The sequence below is a fragment of the Tenrec ecaudatus genome, chromosome 17 (assembly GCF_050624435.1).
Source record: "Tenrec ecaudatus isolate mTenEca1 chromosome 17, mTenEca1.hap1, whole genome shotgun sequence".
Lineage (NCBI taxonomy): Eukaryota > Metazoa > Chordata > Mammalia > Afrosoricida > Tenrecidae > Tenrec > Tenrec ecaudatus.
In genome coordinates, this window is record NC_134546.1 from 28,610,575 (window position 1) to 28,633,047 (window position 22,473).

The following is a 22,473-nucleotide window of genomic DNA, read 5'->3' on the forward strand; positions in this document are numbered from 1 at the left end:
TTAAAAAAAATCATTTTATTGGGGGCTCATACAGCTCTTATCACAATACATACGTACATCCATTGTGTCAAGCATATTTGTACATTTGTTCCCATCATCATTTTCAAAACATTTTCTTTCTTCTTGAGTCCTTGGTATCAGCGCCTCATTTTTTTCCCCTCCGCCACTTCATCTTACATACTTTGGACATGAGTCAGGAGAGACCATTTTCTGGAGAAGTCGATCATGCTTGGTAGAGAAGGGCAGCACCAAAGAGCAAGGCCCTGGACAAGGTGAGTGACAGTGGCTGCAACCACGGCTCCAACAAGAACACTTGTGAGCCTGGGGCAATGCCAGACAGCACCTGATTGCCACTGCACCTGCTGAACAACGACTCTCCTAATGGTCATTTCTGCTGACAACTATTGAATAGATATGAACATAAAATTATAAAAATATTATGTCATTAAGTACACTCGTGTGGGGGCTATTTTTAGTTTATGTCAATAGATCTGGTCAGTGCAGAGAGCTTGAGGACCTTAGTCAATGTGGAAACAAGATAACAGCTTGCATGGCCCTTTTTCTCACTTTGTAACCTGCCACATCATTTCCTTCCACCAGTTGCATACCCTCTCATTTCAGAATAGTGCGTGAACAAACCCTGCAAAAAAACCTCTGATACTCTGCTAACCAAATCAGCTTGGAGACGTTATAGATTGCACAATGCATGCAAAATGTTTTGTACCTCCTATGGCTTATGGATAAATTCCACTAAGATAAAAACAAACAAATAAACTTGCGTTACTTTGTTACCAGATGCTCTAAACTATGTCTCATCTGATAACTGCCATCAAGCTGATTAGTGACCCTATGGAGGATAATGAAGATCTGGTCCCTAAGACTTCTGAGGCTGGATTTTTTAAAAATTGTTTTATGAGGTTATAGTTCTTTATTTTGATTTTTTTATTTTCATGCCTTTTGGGGGTCATATCTGAAAAAAAACATTATTAAGAATGGGTCGTCCCCCTTCCTTTTTCTTTTAATAATTTTTTTTGAGGCTGGATTTTTATGGGCACATTCAGCCTCATTTTCCTCCTGTGGAGTGGGTTTGAATCTCCGACCTTGTGATTATCAGCCCAATTATACTTAAGAAGAAAAAAAGGGAGAGAGGAACCAGACAACCTGAGGGGTGCCTTCATCACATTTGTCACATTTGTCTGTATAAACTATATCATGTAACAAGTTCATCCTGCTCAAGAGATGTTACCTATGAGCTGAGACTTAACTCAGATCAAGGCTTTGGTAGGATGCTACGGTTTTGTTGCAGAATACAATTTAGTGAATACAACTTTGTTGCTGCTAGGTTCCATTGAATTGGTTCCAATTTAGAGTGAACAGAATGAAACACTGCCCAGGCCTATCCCATCCTCCCAATTGTTGTTATGTCTGAGCCCACTGTTGACAAACCATCCGCTGAGGATCGTTTAGTTGACTGCATTCTTTGTGGATGTTCTCTGAAGACATTTCCTATGTACCTGGTTTCTACCCTGTTCGCCTCGATGGTCCAAGCTGATTTAGATCCCACTGGTCCAGTGTAAAACAGCAGCCATTCTTGTTGACAATGCTAAAAATACCATTGATCTAATACCTAAATTTTCAGTTCCTCCACCTCAACCTGGAAAACGACCTCCTTCTACCTCAACAATAATATCGCATGGCTACATCAATAAGGCCTTGCTTTCTTCTTATGTATCAACCCTTAATCCAAAGGAGGCATCCTGGTGGTGCCTGCTGCTACCCAAAACTAGAGCTGTTTGGACCCACTTTCCTAAGGAGAAAAAGACCTGGTGCTCTGCTCCCAGGAAGGGAGTAGCTGGGATAATGCCTATGAGACAGTTCTCTGCCCTACAGGATCGCTCTGAGTTAGAATCGACAGGCTAGCACCTAACCACAATGGAAGATCCACATGAGATCTCACAATCTAAGATCTTAGCATTATTTTTAACACGTTTATCCTGCTGCAATTTAATCTAATTTGCTTGGCCCAAGTCCAACTATGGATATATCAAAATCTGGTTGCTTAATTCTTGCACCCAAGTGTTTGGGTACTTGAGAAAAAGTTGACATAATTATTCCTATGCATAAAGGTTGAAGTAAAAAAAAAAAAGGTTGAAGTCAAGAATTTCATTCTACCTGGATTAAAAATGTCTGGAAAAAGAACACTTAAGAAAACAAACGACAAACTATCACAAAGGGGGAATCTGCTGCCAGGACCTCTTTCCAAAGCTTCAGGTCAAATAACTGACTACATGTATACAATCAGGTTCATAATTTCACTCTTCCTAACTTTCTTCCTCCTCCAGTGGTCCCAATGTCAGGAAATGGATCACTATACTTGCGCCGCAGACGTCTTCTTGTCACACTACAATCAGTTTAGCAGTAAAATCTTTGTCAAACCTTCTTCCTAAATATCAACCATATTCATTTACTTTTCCCAAGTCCATTGCAATCAACTTACAGCAAGCTACTGTCATCTCCTGGCTGATCACAGTAATTCTCACCCTGTAAAGCCCATTTCCCCACTCTATAATATGAATGAAATTTAAAAAGTGCAAATCTGACCATAGATTCTTCTGTAGAATCCTTTCTAATGGCTTCTCATCATAAAATAAAGTGCTCAAAGGTTTAATATATGTTTAATAGAAAGTCCCGTATGAACTGTCACCTGGTGAATTGTCCAGCCTTGGCTTGGGCCACTCTGCAATACTCGGACTTTTCCAGCTTTAAACACAATAACTAATCAATTCCTTAAATATCACACTACTTTCTGTCTCAGGGTCTTCCAAGTCTTCCTCCCCAGCACCCAAATGCTGTCCATTCTACTACTATGCCATTTTCAGAGCTAACCCCAATCTATCCTGCAGCTCACACCATCACGACTGTAAAAAAACAAAAATACTGTTGACACTTTTATAGGAACAGTTACAGATTCCCTTAATTTTCGCTTTACTTTTTCTTAATTTACACAGACTCTAAGTACATCACCAATTAGTGGACCAGGGCTACTAATAAGACCCAGAAGCTTGTGGAAGCTTTAACATCTTATGTACCTCCTTTCTGATGCCCCTGAAATAACTACCAATTTCAGGGAAATCTTTTCTGACTACCTAGACTGTAATAGACCCCTGTTACCCGCTCTCTTCGAGTCCATGGCCTTTTCTAGCACGTACTTTGTAAATAATTACTTTGTCCACATCCCTCATAAATTATAAACTTTAATGTGACAGATTTCTGCTCTTATGTCATCCACAAATATTTCCCAGCATTTTGCATGATGCCTGACAAATGAATATTATAGTGATAGCAACTAATCTGCACAAGTGGTTAATCAAGATGTAGATAATAAAAATATAAGAGAAGACTAAATATTTGATGCATTCCTCACCAAGAAATATAAAGGGGTTTTTAAAGTTGGTGGAAATTTTCCATCTTATTTTCTAAAGAGCTATTTGAAACTCTAGTTTTTCAAAGTCTATTTTAAGAGGTTAAAAAGAAAATCGGTAACTAAAAATGGTGACTCAGTGACACTGAGTTGAAACTCTAGAATGCACAATCCAGGACATACTTTTTGGGGAGTTTGTTTTAGTTGGTCATTTGGGAGACAAATTTGGGGACTTTCTACCCCAATCAATGAATAAAGCAGTTTTATACTTACACAGAGACTAGGAACAAGACTAGATAGATTGACATGTCTTGGCGCGAACATGTGAAGCTGCTGAAGGCAGGAGATGGCCGCGGCCTGAACCAGAGAGTCTGAATGGTCCTGGGTTATTGCACAACCCACCAAACAAGAGGAACGGATTGTAGAAATTATCGCTCCGTTTCCTAGAAGCAAAATAGAGGGGAAAAAAGTAAAATACAACTATTTTATTATTAAAACAATATTCCTAGAAAACAATTACCTCCTTAAAGACCTCTAATTATTAATCAGATAGCTACAAAAATAAAAAACACACAAGGTCCACAACAGTGGTTTGAAAATACAACTGTCTTTGAATGTTAATAATGCAACTTTCTTAGATTTAGGTAGGCTGACATTTATTCTTTCAAACTTGTCATTGTTTTATACTCAGGATCCAATGATTTCTTATTCTGTGGTCAATCAACATAACTCTATTATTATATGACAGCTTCATTGATATTACTTATGCTATCCTTCATCTATGGCTAGATAGAAAGGATTTAAGGTTGCTATCAATATAAAACAAAACCATTTTATATGGATTTCAAGATTAAGCAAGGATAAACACCCATGCTTAACCAATGGTATGCTTCTTCTGCCCATAGCCCTCAGACATTCACAGACAGAAAAAGCAGCCTTACTTTATCAAAAAGGTGACACCGACACAGAAATGTGTGTTTTCTTGGCACATTTCTTTAGCTTAAATAAATGTCTGGCCATCTGGAAGCAACAGAGCTACATAGCTCTGGCTCTGACCACCCATTCCGTCTATATGAAATAGGAAATGTTTCTTAATCTCTCTTGGCGTCTGCACTTCATCTCTGGAGTGGGGATATCACCGATCTCTGTCGCAATGGCAATTAAACGAGGTGATGTATGTGACGGTCTGACCCACAGAAAGCACTGATAAACGATGAGTGCAAGGGGGTGTTTGCAGGGGGGAAGAAAATGCTGACATATTCTACATATTAAAAATACACATATTTGCTGATGTGACTATCTACTATAACCATTAACCAACTGACTTCACTGGAACTGAGTGGTAAGGAGTCCTGGTGCGAAGTAGTTATGGGACGTGCTCCTCCTACCTTTCACTTTGAAACCACGAGCTGCTCCGCAGCCCAGGGACCAGGCTTTCTACTCCTGTAGAGTTACAGTCTCAGAAAACCAGAGCTGTCCTAGCCCGTCCTATCAGGCCACTCAAATCAAAGTCTCAGGAATCAACTTGAGTGAGTGGTGAGAACATGGACTTCAGACTTAATCCTACTTACTAGCCAAGCCATTCATTAGTTGTATAAAGGCAAGTTATTTATCTTCTCTGATTTTGCTTCTTCACACAAAAAAGGAACTCTTATCTACCTTACAGTAGTGGTTTTTCAGACTATGTTCCTGATCCTTAAAATTCCAAAGTAAAAAAGGGGGGGAAAGTCTGGAGAAATAAATGGACAGTATTTCAGTATTTCATGTCAAAGGACCTTCAACTTTATCTTTTTTTCACCAGACTCCCAAGTAAGAGTTCCTTAGAAATGTCTTGTGTGTTCAATTCACAGGGGTACTGTCAGGATTAAATAAATGGCATGTGTAAAAAACAATGTGCCAGGACTTGTATAAATTGCAAGCATTATTAATACATAATTATTAAGTGGTATGATAGTGATGTTGAGTAAATGGAAAGACAGTAATTAACTATCTCGTTACTTTAATTTAAAACACATTTACTTACCTTGCAATTCGGGGCCAACTGTGGTTATTATTGCGCCCAAGCATCTACCCAAACACTGATGAACTTCTGTGTGTGAAGGTGGAACTGTCAACAACAAGGTCAGAACCAGAGATAACGTCGGTTCCACATAACCCCGATACATGGGGCCACTAGAATCCACTATCAACGCAAGTGAATGAAGAGACCAGGTCTGGAATAAAATATAATTTTCTTTTAGTTCTAAGGAACAATTCACAGATCCTGGATTGATTTTTATAAAAAGACTCAACACTTAGTAAATACTAAGATCTTAGTTTGTAATCAATAATCTAGAGGTACATTAAAAATACTCCTTAAGAAATAAGCAACTGGTATGCAAATTTGATGATTTAAGTTTCTCTGTAGCATGGCTTTGAGTGTCACAAATAAAAATTTTTTTTTTACAAATAAAATTTTAACAATGAATTAATTTCCTCCTATCATAATATTCCTGTATTTCACGCTTCCAAAAAACAGTGACTTAAACAACAAGCTTTTGAGCTAGTGGATGCTATAGACATCAAGTACAAGGGGGTATCCCTCCCAGTGGAATTTTTTTTCTCAAAGCTATGTATTTAAAACAATCTTATCACCTTCAAAGTACTCGCCTTTACACTTAATACATTTGACAAATGTGCAATTCCATTCTTGGAAATATTTTTCAAACTCATCTGTTTGGATGGCTGACAGCACCTCCGTTTTTTCCTTCATCTCTTACACATTGTCAAAAAGAAGTTGCACAAAGTGAGGTAAGGTGAGTCAGATGCATGGGGCAAGAGAGACAGACTGTTTGTTTCCAAAACTGGCGCACTGTGATGGCTGCATGAGCAGGTGCATTGGTGTGGTGGCAAAACCAGTCCCGTCGGCCACAAACCAGGCCTTTTTCGTTGCATACTGTTATGCAATCTTTTCAGAACCAATAAAGAGAAAGCTTGATTAACAGTCGGAGCTGGTGGAATGAACTGCAAATGTAGGAGTTGACGTTTTCATCTGTTCAGGAAGTTGACAGACATCCAGAATGAGGTTATCAATCGACATTTCACCTTTCTTGAAATGAGAATGCCCGATTTCCCCCACAGTGCTGTCCTTCTAAGGCTGTGTCCAACATCACAACAGCTTCTGTGGCCTTTTTCCCAAGCAGGAAACAATTCACAACCACACGTTGTTTTCTTAAATTGGCCATCACAAAAATCGAGGTTCGAGGGAAACTGCTTTTACCAAAAAATGCACTGTTACCAGAAAGAACTTTCCTAGGTGACACGACTGGGTGCACTAACTCAGAGCGAGTGGCTTGATGTTCCCCTAAGCAGGTAAAGTGCATACTACGAAAGCTCCACTCTGCCCGGTGCAATTCCGTTTTTTGGCGGGTACCCCCTTTTATGCCCCTGCTGCCTGTATTGCTGGAGTGTGGCTAGGAAACTAGCTGGAGATAAAATGACCATGACAACGCTCTGCGCCCATATCCCAGAGCAACGGCATTTACACAGGGACTTACAAAGCGCAGCACTCATTTCTGTTCACAAAATCCAGAGTAATGTTACTGGTTAACGTAATAAGTTTTAACCAAAACTGACTCCAGAACAACATACTGGACTCAGCACAGGCTTGAGAGAACAGAAAGAACTTCACATCGCTCATATTCAGCTACAAAATTAGACTATGATTACACAAAAGTATCACTAAATAGAAATATTAAAATGTAAAGCTATTATTTCTCACCATATCCTCCATCCCAGTCTATATACTCTTAAAAATTATTGGCATATTATTTCACATGGCATAAGATAGTTCAATCATATTAATAAGAGTTGTACAACCGACTACACCATCAACTTTAAAACATTTACTTCCTTCTTGTACCTATCGTCATTAGCTCCCCTACACCCCACAACCTTCCCCACCATACCACCGCAAGAAACCACCCATGCAGTCCCTGTCTCTGGACCTCTATCCATCCTGGATTTCATCCTGGATTTCACTGTACTCTGCAAGACAGCAAGAATGTTCATATTCCTGGTCTGTGGTCAGAGGGAATTCACTGGAGGCTCAATCTATGTGTGGATTTTGGGTCCCCACCATCATCCACAGCCTTCTGATGGTCTAGATGTTCACAATTTAAGCTCTGATATCATGCTCTCCTTTATGTTAGGATTTTATCAGGTTTATACACTTCTGAAGGGATGTTTTCCATCTCTAATCCTTGCTTGAAAACTCCTGTTCTTGCCACTAAGTGGGGCGTCAACTAAGGCTACATAGAAGCAGCACACCAGCCTGTGTGATCTAAATATGACAATAACAAGATCCAAATATGAAGAAGGGAAAAGTAACAGAGCTTAAATTGTGAACACCCAATTTATAGAAGGTTATGGAGGGCAAGGGAGCCCCAAATCCATCTGCAGAGTATCTAGTCAGATGAAACTTCGGGCAGATCCCCTCTGGCCACAAGCAGGACACTCCAACAGCTTTACTTTCAGACAGAGATCACGGTAAAACTTGGTCACGGTAGCTCCAAATATGCTATGATGGGACGCTTGGTCACCTGACCTCCCTCGACCCAATTTCAATTTGTTCTAGGCTTATATATTTCTTGCTTGTTCCACAAAATAAAGTTCTTCTCTGGCTTTTTAAATATTACGGATGCTCTTTTCTTTCTTACTCCTTATTTTTATTTTTATCTTGATTTTTTCCCCCTTCTTTCTGTTTCACTTTGTTTTTGATTCTGTGCTAGGTTTCCCCGTTGATGAAGCACAGGAATAGATGCACAGAGAAATAACTGGTGGAATGGTTTATGGGGAATGTGAGGGTGGGGAGGGTGAGGGGAGTTAGGGAGCACACAATGAATGGATGAGGAGAGAGAGAGCACTAGAATTGTGATGATGTATGTACAACCCTTTTTAAAGCACTTTAACTATGGGGATGTGTGAGGTATGAATTTTATATCAGTAAGTCTATTTTTTTTATCTGTGCTCTGTGATTTACAGGATGGCGGAATACCAGTTAGAGAGTAGATAGGTCAATAAAGGGAGGAAGGTGACCCTCGGAATAATCAAGCATAATCAAAATAGGAATGAAAGGAGGGAAAAAGAGAGCCCTTTTACTTTGAGGGGACTGCAGCTAATGTCACAAAAATAAAGTGTGTGTAACTGAGTGACGGGGAAAGTACCTTGCTCTATAAGCTTTCACCTGATCCACAATAAAATGTTTTTTTTTTAAACCACACCCAGAGGGTAGGGAGGGCAAAAAGAGGAGCTGAAACAGGGGCTCAATAGAAAGTAAATGTCTAGAAAACAAAGATGGCAACATATGTACAAATATGCCTGATATAATTGATGCATGGCTTGTTTAAGAGTCCCCAATAAAATGACTTTTTAATAAAAAAAGAATACCACTATCAAAAAACACACCAAGTCACAAGGCCCATAAGTCATGATACTCATACATAAGCCACTGTATTTTAGAAATGTGGAACATGCATACCATGGGGGAAAAATGTTTACCATTAAAGTTTTACTCCTGGATACTCAGAATTTAAACAAAGCATTTGTACGTCTGTTTCTTTAACTCTTACCTTTGATTTCCTAAGAAGCTTATTTTCAAATTTTTATCAAAAGTGAATAAAAATTAAGAAGCTAGTATTTACTAAAATTTAATTTAAAATATCAATCTACCATTAACATCATGCACATCACCAGAAAACAGAAAAGTAAAATACATTAATAAATTAACAGAATAAGAATGTGTGCCAGGAATAGCACCCCCAACTATCATTCAAAGTGGTAAAAGAAAAAGTCATTTGGGAGGGGGGGGGGAGCTACAAATCTTTTTTTTTTTAATAATTTTATTAGGGGCTCATGCAACTCTTATCACAATCCATACATACATCAATTGTGTAAAGCACATTTGTACATTCTTTGCCTCATCATTCTCAAAACATTTGCTCGCCACTTAAGCCTCTGTCATCAGCTCATTTTTCCTCTCCCTCCCCACTTCCCCCTCCCTCATGAACCCTTGATAATTTAAAAATTATTATTTTGTCATATCTTGCACTGTCCGACATCTCCCTTCACCTACTGTCTGTCCCCCATGGAGGAGGTTATATGTAGAGCCTTGTAATCAGTTCCCTCTTTCCACCCCACCCTCCCTCCACCCTCCCAGTATCACCACTCTCACCACTGGTCCAGAAGGGGTCATCCGCCCTGGATTCCCTGTGTTTCCAGTTCCTATCTGTATCAGTGTACATCCTCTGGTCTAGCCAGATTAGTAAGGCAGAATTGGGATCAGATAGTGGGGGTGCGGGGGGAAGGATTTAGGAACTAGAGAAAAGTTGTGTGCTTCATCGTTGCTACACTGCACCCCGCGGCCCTTCTGTAAGGGGATATACAGTTACCTACAGATGGGCCTTGGGCCTCCAGCCCGCACTCCCCCTCATTCACAATATGATTTTTTGTTCTTTGATGTTGATACCTGACCCCTTCAACACCTCGTGATTGCACAGGCTGGTGTGCTTCTTCCATGTGGGCTTTGTTGCTTCTGAGCTAGATGGCCACTTGTTTACCTTTAACCCTTTAAGACCCCAGACGCTGTATCTTTTGACAGCCGGGCACCATCAGCTTTCTTCACCACATTTGCTTATGCACTCGCTTTGTCTTCAGCGATTTTGTCGGAAAGGTGAGCACCAGTTTAATAGAACAAAGTATTCTTGCATTGAAGAAATACTTGAGTGGAGGCCCAATGTTCATGTGCTACTTTAATACTAAACTTATAAATATATGCACATAGATCTATTTCTACATCCTCATATGTAAATAAATTTACATATGTACATGCCTATATTTAGACCTCCACAAATGTCCTTTGCCTCCTTGCTCTTTCCTCTATTTCCTTTGACTTTCCTCTTGTCCCACTATCATGTTCTGCCTTCATTTGGGTTATAGTAATTCCTCTTGGTTACATTGCCCTTGGTCACGCCCTTCCAGACCTCCTACACCCTCCTCACCACCTATTTGGATCAGTTGTTGTTCCCTTGTCCCTGGGTTTGTTACCACCACTACCTTTTCCCCCACCTCCCCCTCTCCCATGTTCCCCAGGAACTGTCCGTCCCGTTGTTTTCTCCTCCAGATTGCTCATCCAGCCTATCATATTTAGACAGACCTGCGGAGACAATAACATGCACAAAAACAAGACAAAGCAAAACCAAACAACAAATTAAAACAAAACAACAAGCCAATGACAAAAAAAAAAGGAAGAAAAGCTTGTAGTTAGTTCAAGGACTGTTTATTAGCCGTTAGGCGTGTTTTCCAGTTGAGTCTGCTGGAGCGCCAAGCTCTGTCCCTAAAGTCTATTTTTGGTATTCCATGGGTACTTTATTGTTCTGTTCCCTTTGCTGTTCCCCTTAGTGTTTTGCCTCATTGTGTTGGGATCAGATCGGGTGGAATTCCCACACTGTGTCTCCAATGTTGTCCCCTGTAGGTCTATGGGTCAGTGAGGGATGTGGTGTCTCATAGTGGGGCTGGCCATACGGTCCTCTATGTGGATTGGTTGCTCTGAGCGGGAATATCGTCCTCCAGGGTTGGTAGGCTAGGATGTGCTCCTCTCTCTCATCCTCCCTTCATTTGCTCCTGTGTCCTCTGATCAGACATGTCCCACTCCCAGAGCTTTCCTCTGAAATAAATTTTTCTGGGAGGAGGGGCAGGTGTCCACATAGTTGAGATTGGGGTCAGCCCCTCAAAAAATCCCTTTTCAAATAGTTAGGAATTCATGAAAATTATCATTCAGGGAATCTTCCCAAGAAAATCATTACTGGAGGAAGACATCCAATCAAATGAAAATGAGAAAAATATCTCAGAATCAAGTTGAGGGCACAGGACATGGTGTATGAAACCTACCAGGCTGGACCTCTCTGAGAAAGATGGTCTGAAAATAGCAGGTGAGAGCTGGAGGTCAGCCACTCTACCAATTAAACAGGCCCACCTCCTGACAAAAGGTCTAGCAAGGCTGGCTCCTGGGAGAACATAGGGTTTCTCCAAAATACCTGGTTGCAGGCCATTTCCTCCTTTCTAGAATTTAAAATGTGGATGTGGTTATCCTGGGCATTACTAACTGAAAGCTAGAATTTAACATTTGCCGAAGAGAACAGATTAAAGCAGACTTGCTACAACTAACAGATATATTGAGCAGCAATCTCTCGATCGTGTGTGTGAGTGAATTTAGCTTCACATTCAATACTTTAGAATGAAATACTGCCCAGTCCTGTGCCATCCTCCCAACTGTTATGTTTGAATCCATTGCTGCAGCCACCGTGTCAATTCATCATTGAGGATCTTCTTTCTCACTGTCCTACTTTACCAGGTATGATGTCCTTTTCCACAGACTGGTCCTAAGTATGTGAGATAAAGTATCCCCATCATCTCTTTAAGGAGCATGCTCTGCCTGTACATCTTCCAAGACAGATTTGTATAGTCTTCTGGCCATCCATTGTCTGATTATTCAACATTCTTCACCAGAATTCAAATATACATCAATTCTTCTTTGGTCTCCCGCACACACTGTCTGGCTTCATATGCATATGAAGCAATTGAAAATGCATGGTTAGGAGCAGCCCTGGTGGTGTAGTGGTTATGCGTTGGGATGCTAACTGCAAAGTCAGCTGTTCAAAACCACTTGCTGCTCAGTAGGAGACAGAAAATAACAGATGGTTTAGGTAAGGCACAACTTAGCTCTCAAAGTGATGTTTTCACGACTTAATACTGTGAAAAAGCCAAAAACACTGTGAAGAGTGTCATTTGCAGATCTGTTGAATAGAATATGTCATTTGACGTACTGACCCACGCTTTTGTGGGTTATTATGGCTCTAAGTAAAATCCTAGATAGCGTCAGTACTTTTTATGTTTATTGTGATTTGTCTTATTGACCAGTTGTGAGAATTTCTGTCATATGTTGAAGTTTTATCCATATTGAAAGCTGTCGTCTTTGAGCATCGTCAGTAAGTGCTTCATGTCCTCTTGGCATTCAGCAAGCAAAGTTCTATCACCTGCATTTGGAAGGTTCTCTTCTGATCCTGATGCCAACTTCTTCACATCGCCCAGTTTATTGGATTATTTGCTCAGCATACAGAATGAATAGGTACGGTGAAAGGATACATGCCTGACTCAAAGTTTTCCTGATTCTAAGCCACACAGCCTCCCCTTGTGCTGTTCAAACAACTGCCTGTTGGTCTATGTGCAGGTTCTGCACGAGTACAGAAAAGTACTCCAGTATTCGCATTCTTTCCAATGTTATCGATAATGTGCTATCCACATAGTCGGATGTCTTTGCAGTCAATAACCGTTAACGACATCTTTCTGGTGTTCTCTGCTTTCAGCCAAGATCTTTCTGTCATCAGCAGTTATAGCCCTTGTTCTACACCCTCTTCTATATCCAGCTTGAATTTCTGTGGTTCTGTATCAATGAACTGCTGCAACAATTTTTTAGTTATCTCCAGTAAAATTGTACTGAATGTGGTACTAACGACACTATCCTAGAATGTTCATATTCTGTTAGATCACCTTTATTTGGAATAGCAGGTAAAAGAATTTTTTCTGTCATCTCGCCAGGTAGCTATCTCCCCAAATGTCTTGGCATAGATAAATGATAGCTCACAGTGTTGCATCCACTTCTTGAAACATTTCAATTGGCATTCCATCAGGCCACGCAGCCTTGATTTTTCCAGTACAACTATGGCTTCTCCTTTCAATACCATTCATTCTTGGTCATATCCTGACCAGTAGCAGATTGCAATCTGGAAGTGCCACTGACACCTACCATGGCTCATCCTGCGAGTATCTGAAATAACAGGGGCATAGCTTCCAACATTAAAGCATTATGCAAGCCATCACAGTATGAGTGGTGGGAAGAGATATTAAAGACAAACTTAATCACACTTGTGCTATTCTTGCACAAATATAAAATGAAATCATCACTTTGAGGCAATTGATTTAAATTATAGTAAAATGTCTTCTCATGTAAAAAGAACTATGTAGCACAGTTACTTGTGGAAATATAGGTTTAAAAACCAAAGCACAAAGTATGAGAAAAGATGAATTATAAGGGAAAAACTTAGTGCCTACTCTGACACAAGGGAAGAGAGCACAAGTTCTTCGGATGAATCATTTTAAGTTGTGAGGTTTTTTTTCCTTCAGACTACTCTGAAAGAGACCTGGGGGTACAGTGGCTACAGAGATCAACGGTTCAAACCAACTAGCCACTCCTCAAAAGAAAGCCAGGGAGATCTGCTTCCATAAAGATTATAGGCTATCATCTGAAGCCAAAGGAGGGGATCGTATCAGAGCCTACATTGTGAGATTCTGGTTTGCAGAAGGCTGTGGATGACAGTGAAAACCCAAGACACAGTGTGAGATCATCTATACAAGAAATAGAGTCTCCAGTGATTCCCTCTAACTGTAATAGAGGGATGGGAATACCCTGGTACCAAACAGAATGCACTGGAGAGATGTCTCTAGGAGATCCAAATGAGAAACCTGACTGATGGGCAAAACATTGTCACTTGCTCTCCCCCAGCCCTCCCACCCCCCTCTGCTACATGTTGGGCCTGATCTGGTTTTCAATATTTTCTGTGGGGTTTTTGTTATTGTTTTTCCTTTATGGGGTTATCTCTTATGTACTTTGGCACCTGCAATAGCACTCTTGAATTTTTTTCCTTCTGTTTTACAGTATATGAAATGCAGGACTGATGAACACAGAGAGACAGCAAGTAGAACAGGGATGTTGGCAGGGACGTGGAGGAGCGGGGTGCTGAAGGAGAGCTGACAGCAAGGAGTTCAAAAGGGAAGAGAATGTTTGGAAACTGATTGTGGTAGCAAGTGTACAATACTGCTTGATGCGCTAGAACTCTGAACTGATATAATATCTCCATTAGCTCTCAATAAAATGGTTTTGAGGGGGAAACATTATTATTATCACTACTATTAAAGATGTATTAGTTGTTTGTTTGTTTTTTAAAAAAAAGGCTACAGGCCAGGAAACTGTAGTACGGACAGTGCTACTCTGTCCTATAGGGTCGAGGTGGGTCAGCGTTGACTTGATGACAGTGGGTTTGGTTTGGATTTTAGTAGAGAGAGCATAGTTCCTCTTTGGGGAAAGAATTACTTGCTTTTTGTTTTTAATTAAGCCTTTTGAATATATTATACTTTGCAGAGTTGAAGAACTTAACCAAAAAATCAAAGGCAAACTAAGCTGATGTATTAGAAACATCTGGTAGATGTCTTTATCTAATCAAAAAGGACTCAGCTATTAATAAGCTAATAGCATGTAATAACTGTGATTACCACTTGTCTGTCAGTGTGTCCAGAGTGGTGGCTTACACATTTTTAATATGCTGGAAACTCTGCCATGTGCATTTCAAACCCCAGCAGAGTTACTCATGGAGGACACGTTTCAGTGGAGTTTCTGCACTAGTCAATGGGATTCACAGTGATGTCATCACACTGGTCTCTTCTCCCAGCCTGTGAGTCCCAGCATCACCCTCGCACCTTGAAGGCTGTGGCCTGCATGCTTCAGACTTCTGAAAAAGTTTGTCTGCGTCAGTGGTCCTCAATCTTCCTAATGCTGTGACCCTTTCATACAGTTCCTCATGTTGGGGTGAACCCCAACCATAAAATTATTTCCGTTGTTACTTCGTAACTGTAATTTTGCTACTTGTGTGAATTATAATGCAAATATCTGATATGCCGGATATATTTTCATTGTTACATATTAAACATAATCAAAGCATAGTGATTAATCACAAAACAATATGTAATTATATATTGTGGAATATTATTGTGTTTTCCGATGGTCTTAGGCAACCCCTGTGAAAGGGCCGTCAACCGCCAAAAGGGTCGCGACCCACAGGTCTACATGAAGTGGCAAATCAAAAGTGTAGAATGTTTTCAACATATAAAGATGCATATCCTCATTCTGCATAAAAAATGTTTAAGAAAAAATAAAACAAAATTTGAAATATGCATCTGAAGACTTAAACAATGACTTAAATCTGAGCTAAGTTATCAGCAGGGAAAAAGGTAGTTATTAAAATAACAATGAACAATCTACTAAAGACAAGAGAGAACAAAAGTAAAATGAGAAAACAAGCACAAATTATAATAAAAATTTAAATTATAATTAGAAGCACATGAATAGGTTAAATTCTTAAGATAATAAAGCTTAGGTTTAAAAAAATCCCGTTATATGATTTTTAATAATAAGACAAAGAATCACAGAGATCTTAAGGAATTTTTTCTAACAGCTTATCAGAATCATTACTATTCTATAGATCAAATAATTCTCCAGAAAGTTATTTTAAAGTTTCACAATTTAAAAGTGTAGCGACATTGTACCTGGACTTCAGGGGATGTCCCATCTTGTGCGAGAGCCAACAAAATGCTGACACTCGTCTTCAGGTGCTGTCCTGAGCCGATACCCCCAACGTATCGATGCAAACAACCAAGAGCCAAGGAATGACCGGTCCTAGAGACAACATCTCGAGCTGATTTCAACCTGCAACACAGTTTATGCTTCAGGGACTGATTTTTCTATTTCTTTGTGGCAACTCAACTCAACACCAATTTTTGAATTATATACTAAGAGGAATTTATTCTAGGAATTAGCAAAAATTATAATCACAATTATTTCTTTCTACCCATTCTTTAAATCCTAACAAGAAAAGATACTCAATTTAAAATAGATGGTTGAAGCCATACATTTTACTGAATAAATCCAAATTCAATTTCAGAGAAATTTAATGATGCAACTATAACTTCCAATTTTCAATATTTTTAACTTTATTTAATTTTTCTTGAGAATTTGAGAGCTAATTAAAAGTTAATGTTACAATTTTGAAATAAAAATATTTATATTAACAGTTACAATGGAGATTTTTATTACATAATCCTTATAAAATATTTTTAGCTTTTACTTAAGAAATTACTGAAAGTTATTATTTGAATCTCATTAAAGTGGGCCAGCACTTTTGGTCTGTGAAATATGTTAAAAATTCAAAAATATGGGAGAGGAAATAGATTTTAAAATAAGTTTAAGGAGTTATGCTTATGTACAAAAACTATTTCAAATGCACATTTTTATTAATATACACAATATGCAACCATCACATCATCACTATGTAGAACAGGATTGACCAATAGTAATATTAATGTGAGGCATATCTGTGATTAGAAAATTCCTAGTCAAATTGGGGAAAAAGGGAAGGGGACCAGTAAAATTTATCTTAATAAATTTTATGTGACCTAGTAATTCAAAGTATTAACATTTTAAGATTTTATCAATATGAAAAATTATCAGCATGACATTCTCATAAATACATTTTTTAATGCTAAATCTTCAAAACCTAATACATATTATGTAGCTACAGCCTATCTCAATTTGAATAAAGCAAATTTAATCTGCAAGTCACAAATTGCTAGTGGCAACCATACTGGCTGCACAGATATATTTCCATCATCCACAAGAGTTTCCCTTGCAGCCATGTCTCCCCATCTCCCAACTCCCTGAAGAAGACCTGTCTTCTTGTACTACAATTTTACCTTTTATATCATATAAATGCAATCAGTCTCGTGTGCTAAGTCTTTTCACTAGGTATGTTACTTCTGAGATTGATGCATTTTATTGCATCAGTAGTTTGCTGTTTCTTTTAAACAGTTGGGTGTTACTCCATTTATCCTCCCCAAAATTTATTTTATCCATTCACTAGATGATGATTGGATGCAAAGAAATGCTTTCCAGTTTGGGGCTATATGTAAATTTGCGATGACATACACATACAAGTGTTTGTATGTATAGATTTCTCTTGGGTTAAATATCTGTATTGAATTGCTGGGTGATGTTGTAAATATATGTTTAAATTTATTTAAACATACGAAACTACCAAACCTACTTTCCAGAGGGCTGTGCCATGTTGCTTCTCGAGTAGAAATGCATGAAAGTGTGAGTTACCCCATGTCTGTGCCACCAGTGTTTGCATTCTTTTTAGATGGAGCTAGTAAAGCCAGCATAGCGGGATTTATTGCTGCATTCTAATTTGCACTTCCCTGATGACCAATGAGGAGTTAAAAAGGACTGGGTGGCAATTGCTTTTGTTTATTTTAAGTTGGCAAAATGTCTATCCAAATGTTTTCTAGTTTAAAACATGTACTTTCCTTATAACACTGTCATCCAAACACCAAAATGTTTAAATTTGGTAAATTTTTTAACTTAAAATTCTCACATTCAGGCTTTTTCATACTATCTAGGAAATCCTTACATAATTCAAGATAAGAATAAATCTTCACCCCCCCCCCCCCGGGAAACCTAATTTGACTATCTCTGCTTTTCACTGGAAATGTCTAGACCATTCGGAGTTAACGTAATTATTAGTATAGTTGGGTTTGACTCTGTCGTATTGCTATTTGTGTTCTATTTGTCCCCTCTGAACTTTAATCCTGCCCCATATCTTGTTCTATCTTCTTTTATAGTCCGTATTATTTTAATTTTTAAATCTCAACTTTTAGTATCCTAGAAGCACAGTGCGTAAACATACGACTTCTAGTTGAAAATTCATTCCACACTGTTTAAGGCACATATTACTCCACTGCGACTAGAAGGAAAAAAGTCATGTATACAACAAAAACAAAACAAAAAAAAGCATGCATATATTTTAAATATTTATCTAACTTAAATTAATTATTTAATTCATATTTACCTAGGAATGTAAAGATTTAAATGAGCAAACCTCTAAGACTTATTTTGAATAACAGAAGTTATTCAAAGAAAGAAAATATTAAATTTTAAGTAAAAAAAACAGTGATTAATAAGCAAGCACAAGTACAGTAACCACTGAAAAATAAGGGGGAAAAAAAATCACTAAAAGCACTTGAAGTAACAAGGGCACCTAGAAAGCAACTTTAATTCTACTTTTCAAAACTATTCTAATACTTGACAAGTCAAGCAGGGCCATCCTTCTCAATCTCAGCAAAGAAAACAGTCACAACATCAAAACATGACCAAAATTCATCACCAAGACTCTGGGTGGCCAGTTTGACTCACGTAAAAAGAAGAAAACAGCAAATACATTACAGAACACATATCAACACATGCAGCAATGAATCGTGTATATTAAGTTTCTCATGAGCAATATTCCAACACCTATGTTCTTGGATAGGTGATCTTTATCTAATCTCTCTAGTTAGAAAACAGATATTATTGTATCAATGTAGCAGTCATTTTGAGGAGTGAAGGCAGGTAAGAACCAATCTGATCTGTAAATTCTAAGGCCTTCTACAGACTAAAACTGTCTCCATTTGTTACTTCTCAAAAGATAACATTTTACCAGACTAAAAAGTAATGTCAATTTTCAGAGAAACAATCTTCTGTTCAATAAGGCAAGTAATCTAACGAACAAAACATATTTCTTTGAAGTCTTAAAGTGTTTTTCAATTTTCCTGGAAACAAACTCAGCCAGCAGATATTTTAATTTTGGGTGTATTGTGAAATTTAAGCTGTTCTCTTAAGTTAGAATGGTTTACAGCAATGTTTCTCAACTAGTTAAGTCCCTTGGGAGTACTAGGACGATCCCCGGGGGGGGGGGGGGGGGGGGGGAGGGCACAAAAGAAAATACCTACACTTTATTCTGGATTACGGACAATTGTTCAAAAGTTTTTAATTGCCAGAGGGACCCGGAGTTAAAATATTTTCAGAAAGGTGGTGTTAGGGAATCTATGGCATACAGAAATAATTCCAAGTCAATGTTGTCTTAATACTAAGATACATAACTTTAATTAGCAAATATAGCTAACCAATCTTTTTTTAGGTGATTTTTGGCTTTTTACAGACATGCATTATATCAGTAATAATGTTGATAAAAAGTAGTCTGAAATAAAAAGGATATAGGAATCCAAAGCTTCTTTCGAATAGTATCAGATTCCATCAACCCTTAAGTAATCATAGATTATTTTTAAATGCATTTTTATTTCATACAGCAACTGTGACAATTATTGTCTCAATTTCTCATAGGTTAAAATGTGGATGTGGGTGAAGACTAACTTAAAATCTATTCATTTCAGATCAATATCAATTATTTGAAAAAGCTAATGAAAATGAGCTTATAGTACTTACAAACTATTAGCTACCTATATGTAAGTGAAATGTCCTTATGTTTTACCAGAAAGAACATTAAAAATCAATTCAACATATCCCTTATACTTAAAAAAAAAATGTTACCGTCCAAGAATTTTCCAAAAAGCACACATCTAAGCCAAACTCAACCTCACTGTCTCAAATCGATTCCGAATCACACCAACTCTACAGGACGCGGCAGAACTGCCCTTGGGGGTTTCCAAGACTGTAACTCTTAACAGAAGCAGAAAGCTTCAACCTTCTCCTAACCTGTAGTTAGCAGTCCAACACAACTCACTCTGCCACTTACTCGACCGATTATTAAGAGAGGTTATAAGCCACCAAATATCAGGTATTTAGCACATCGTTAGCAAAAGGTGATTTCAGAATCAATGGCAAATATTGGAAAGAGCAAAGTTAATCAAGTACTAGAAGACAGCAGAAGAGTAAGCACCTTGGCTGCTTAAACATACTTTCTGTGATTTAAACAATATACTGGGGTATTATCCGAAAGCCAACCAAACTGCCATCATGTGGAGACAAAGAAATCTATCCTTAGATCTGTAGGAGTACAGAAAATTCCTCTTTCTTCAGAATTATTTTATAACCACTACTCCCCATTTTCTTCCTCTCTCAAACATGATTAAGTTGTAATTTGGTCTAATTAATATCTAAAATATATTATACTCAAGAATGATAATTCACATTACAGCGCCAGTTCTTGGTCGTTTGGGATTCTCAACTTCTCTACTTAAGTAGCTAATTAACAATGAGCAGTTACTAATAACTGTATCCTATCAGTTTGTTCATATTTACTGCTAGTGGTTAGAAAAAGTGACTTATTCCAAAAAAGTGAGTCACGAGCACAAAGAACTGGTGGAGGGAGAACAGGACAGAAAAAGCAAGGTGAGGGAATGAATAGGTGACTTCAGAGGCCTCATGAAGGAATATGCTCGCTGACAGGCGTCCTCGTTAACCTTCTTCCCAATACCTTCAGGAACATTCCAGAGCCAAATACAAAAGTACCCACAGTAAAAATAACACACAGATGCTGACTTTCTCAGATAGCTGAGTTTATTCAATCACTTAATTAAAATGTGAGATTATGAAAAATGTCAACTACTATTAATTGCTTGCTATACAATGTGGAAAACAAGTGGCCCTGTTACTAATCACTGGTTACTTATGACATCATTACATCATTGCCTATGTGAGCAACTTAGCTGCGACACCGGCCCACTTACTTGTCAAAGCTATATTGTGCCATTCTAGCAATGAAGGTTGCTTCTCCAACCACCTGAGCCATTCTCCCCAGGGCTTCTCCTGCTGCGCACCGTAAGATGGGGTTTGGGTTGTCCAGCGCCCCCATCACCAGGGTGAGAGCAGATTTACGAACCTCCTCAGGGCCTAACGTACTTTTGTTTTCAGCTAAGCCCTACGTTAAAAATAAATACATAAAGAGACAATTTAGAACTAATAAAAACTGTGCAACAATCACCACAAATACAGAGATATCTTCCGACATTTCTTCATGAATGCAAAAACCTTCACGTGACTTTACGAGGCTTAGCATCAATACCTACCAAATTGATTAGAGTCATTTTCCAAAATATGATTTCAGAATATAATATATAATGTAGTCATAACCTAATTGGTTCAAAAGCTAACAATCCCAGGAGGTGCCTCAATCCCAAACAGCTGGTTTTCCATTTACTGTTCCCTTAATATAGTAACAAGGTTTCACTTCTATAACCAATATCTTTTTCCCACTGTGGTTAAATGTGACTTAAGATCCATTCATCTAAAAAATTGTTCTTGCTGTCATTTTATTTTGAAACAGTAATATCTTATCCTAGTTTAGCAGAATAATATTTTTAAATTTTCAAGTATAACATAGAAAGCTACATAGTATACAATGCATGAACTCTGTAAAAAAAGTGATATAATTATCATTCCACTTTGCACAAGTGGAAACTGAGACTTAAAAAAAAACCTTGAAGGAATCACACTAGACAAAAACCCAGTGAGTAGCTAAGCAAGAGCACAATGTCTAAATACAGTCTTCTGACTAGAAAGAACAACTTCTCAGCTATGACTTAAGGTCTTAGCTGTAAGTCAAACTTGAGCTTTGGCTCATTAACCTTCAGTAGCAATATAAGATCTTTTTAGTCAAGCACCTTTGAAGATTCTGAAAGTACTGGCTGGGATTTATAAAACTGAAAGAGTCAAATCAAAACATAAACTTTAACATAATTACAAAAATCTATATATTTAATAACAATGAGCCAAATGTAAAGTTTCTAATAACTTCAACTAACACTAAAAACAGAGTTTTCAAGTGATAAACAGGGAAACATTAGCAATAGACTATCTACCCAATAAACAAAACAAAAACCCCAAAATCACTGCCATTGAGTCGATTGTGACCTACAGCAACCCTATAGGGCAGTGTGGACCTGCCCCTGGGGAACTTCCTGAGATTGTAACTTTTTACAGGAGTAGAGTCTCATCTTTCTCCTGCAGAACTGCTGGTGGTTTCAAACTGCCAACCTTACAGGCAGCCACCTAATGTGTAACCACTACACCACCAGAACCCCTAACAGACTGAACAGAACTGACTTATTAACAGCATCAGTTAAAAACTTATTCCAGAATATTATCATTCACAGTAAATATACCTTTAGTGCACTCAGGACAGCAGTAAATATGTTAAGCTGCACAGCCTGTTGGCGGACACCTTTGGCTTGCTTGACACATTCAGCAAAGTGATCCAACATTTGCAATCTAAAAGTAAGAATAAGGAGTACATTAACTATATATTTTCCTTTAAATATAGCTCAAAGGTCAACGATCACTAGAATACAAACTA

General features: G+C 38.3%; 1 protein-coding gene across 2 annotated transcripts in view; it reads right to left on the bottom strand.

The window, feature by feature from the left end:
* The window catches only part of HEATR5B (HEAT repeat containing 5B), a 136,971-nt gene that overhangs the window by 78,652 nt on the left and 35,846 nt on the right, over nt 1-22,473 (bottom strand). For both annotated transcript variants that reach the window (XM_075535810.1, XM_075535809.1), the window contains exons 17-21: nt 22,283-22,388; nt 20,849-21,039; nt 15,836-15,995; nt 5,445-5,634; nt 3,695-3,864 (exon numbers count right to left, since the gene is read on the bottom strand). In XM_075535810.1, the coding sequence (XP_075391925.1) occupies nt 3,695-3,864; nt 5,445-5,634; nt 15,836-15,995; nt 20,849-21,039; nt 22,283-22,388 (817 nt within the window). The remainder of the gene's footprint in view (nt 1-3,694; nt 3,865-5,444; nt 5,635-15,835; nt 15,996-20,848; nt 21,040-22,282; nt 22,389-22,473) is intronic.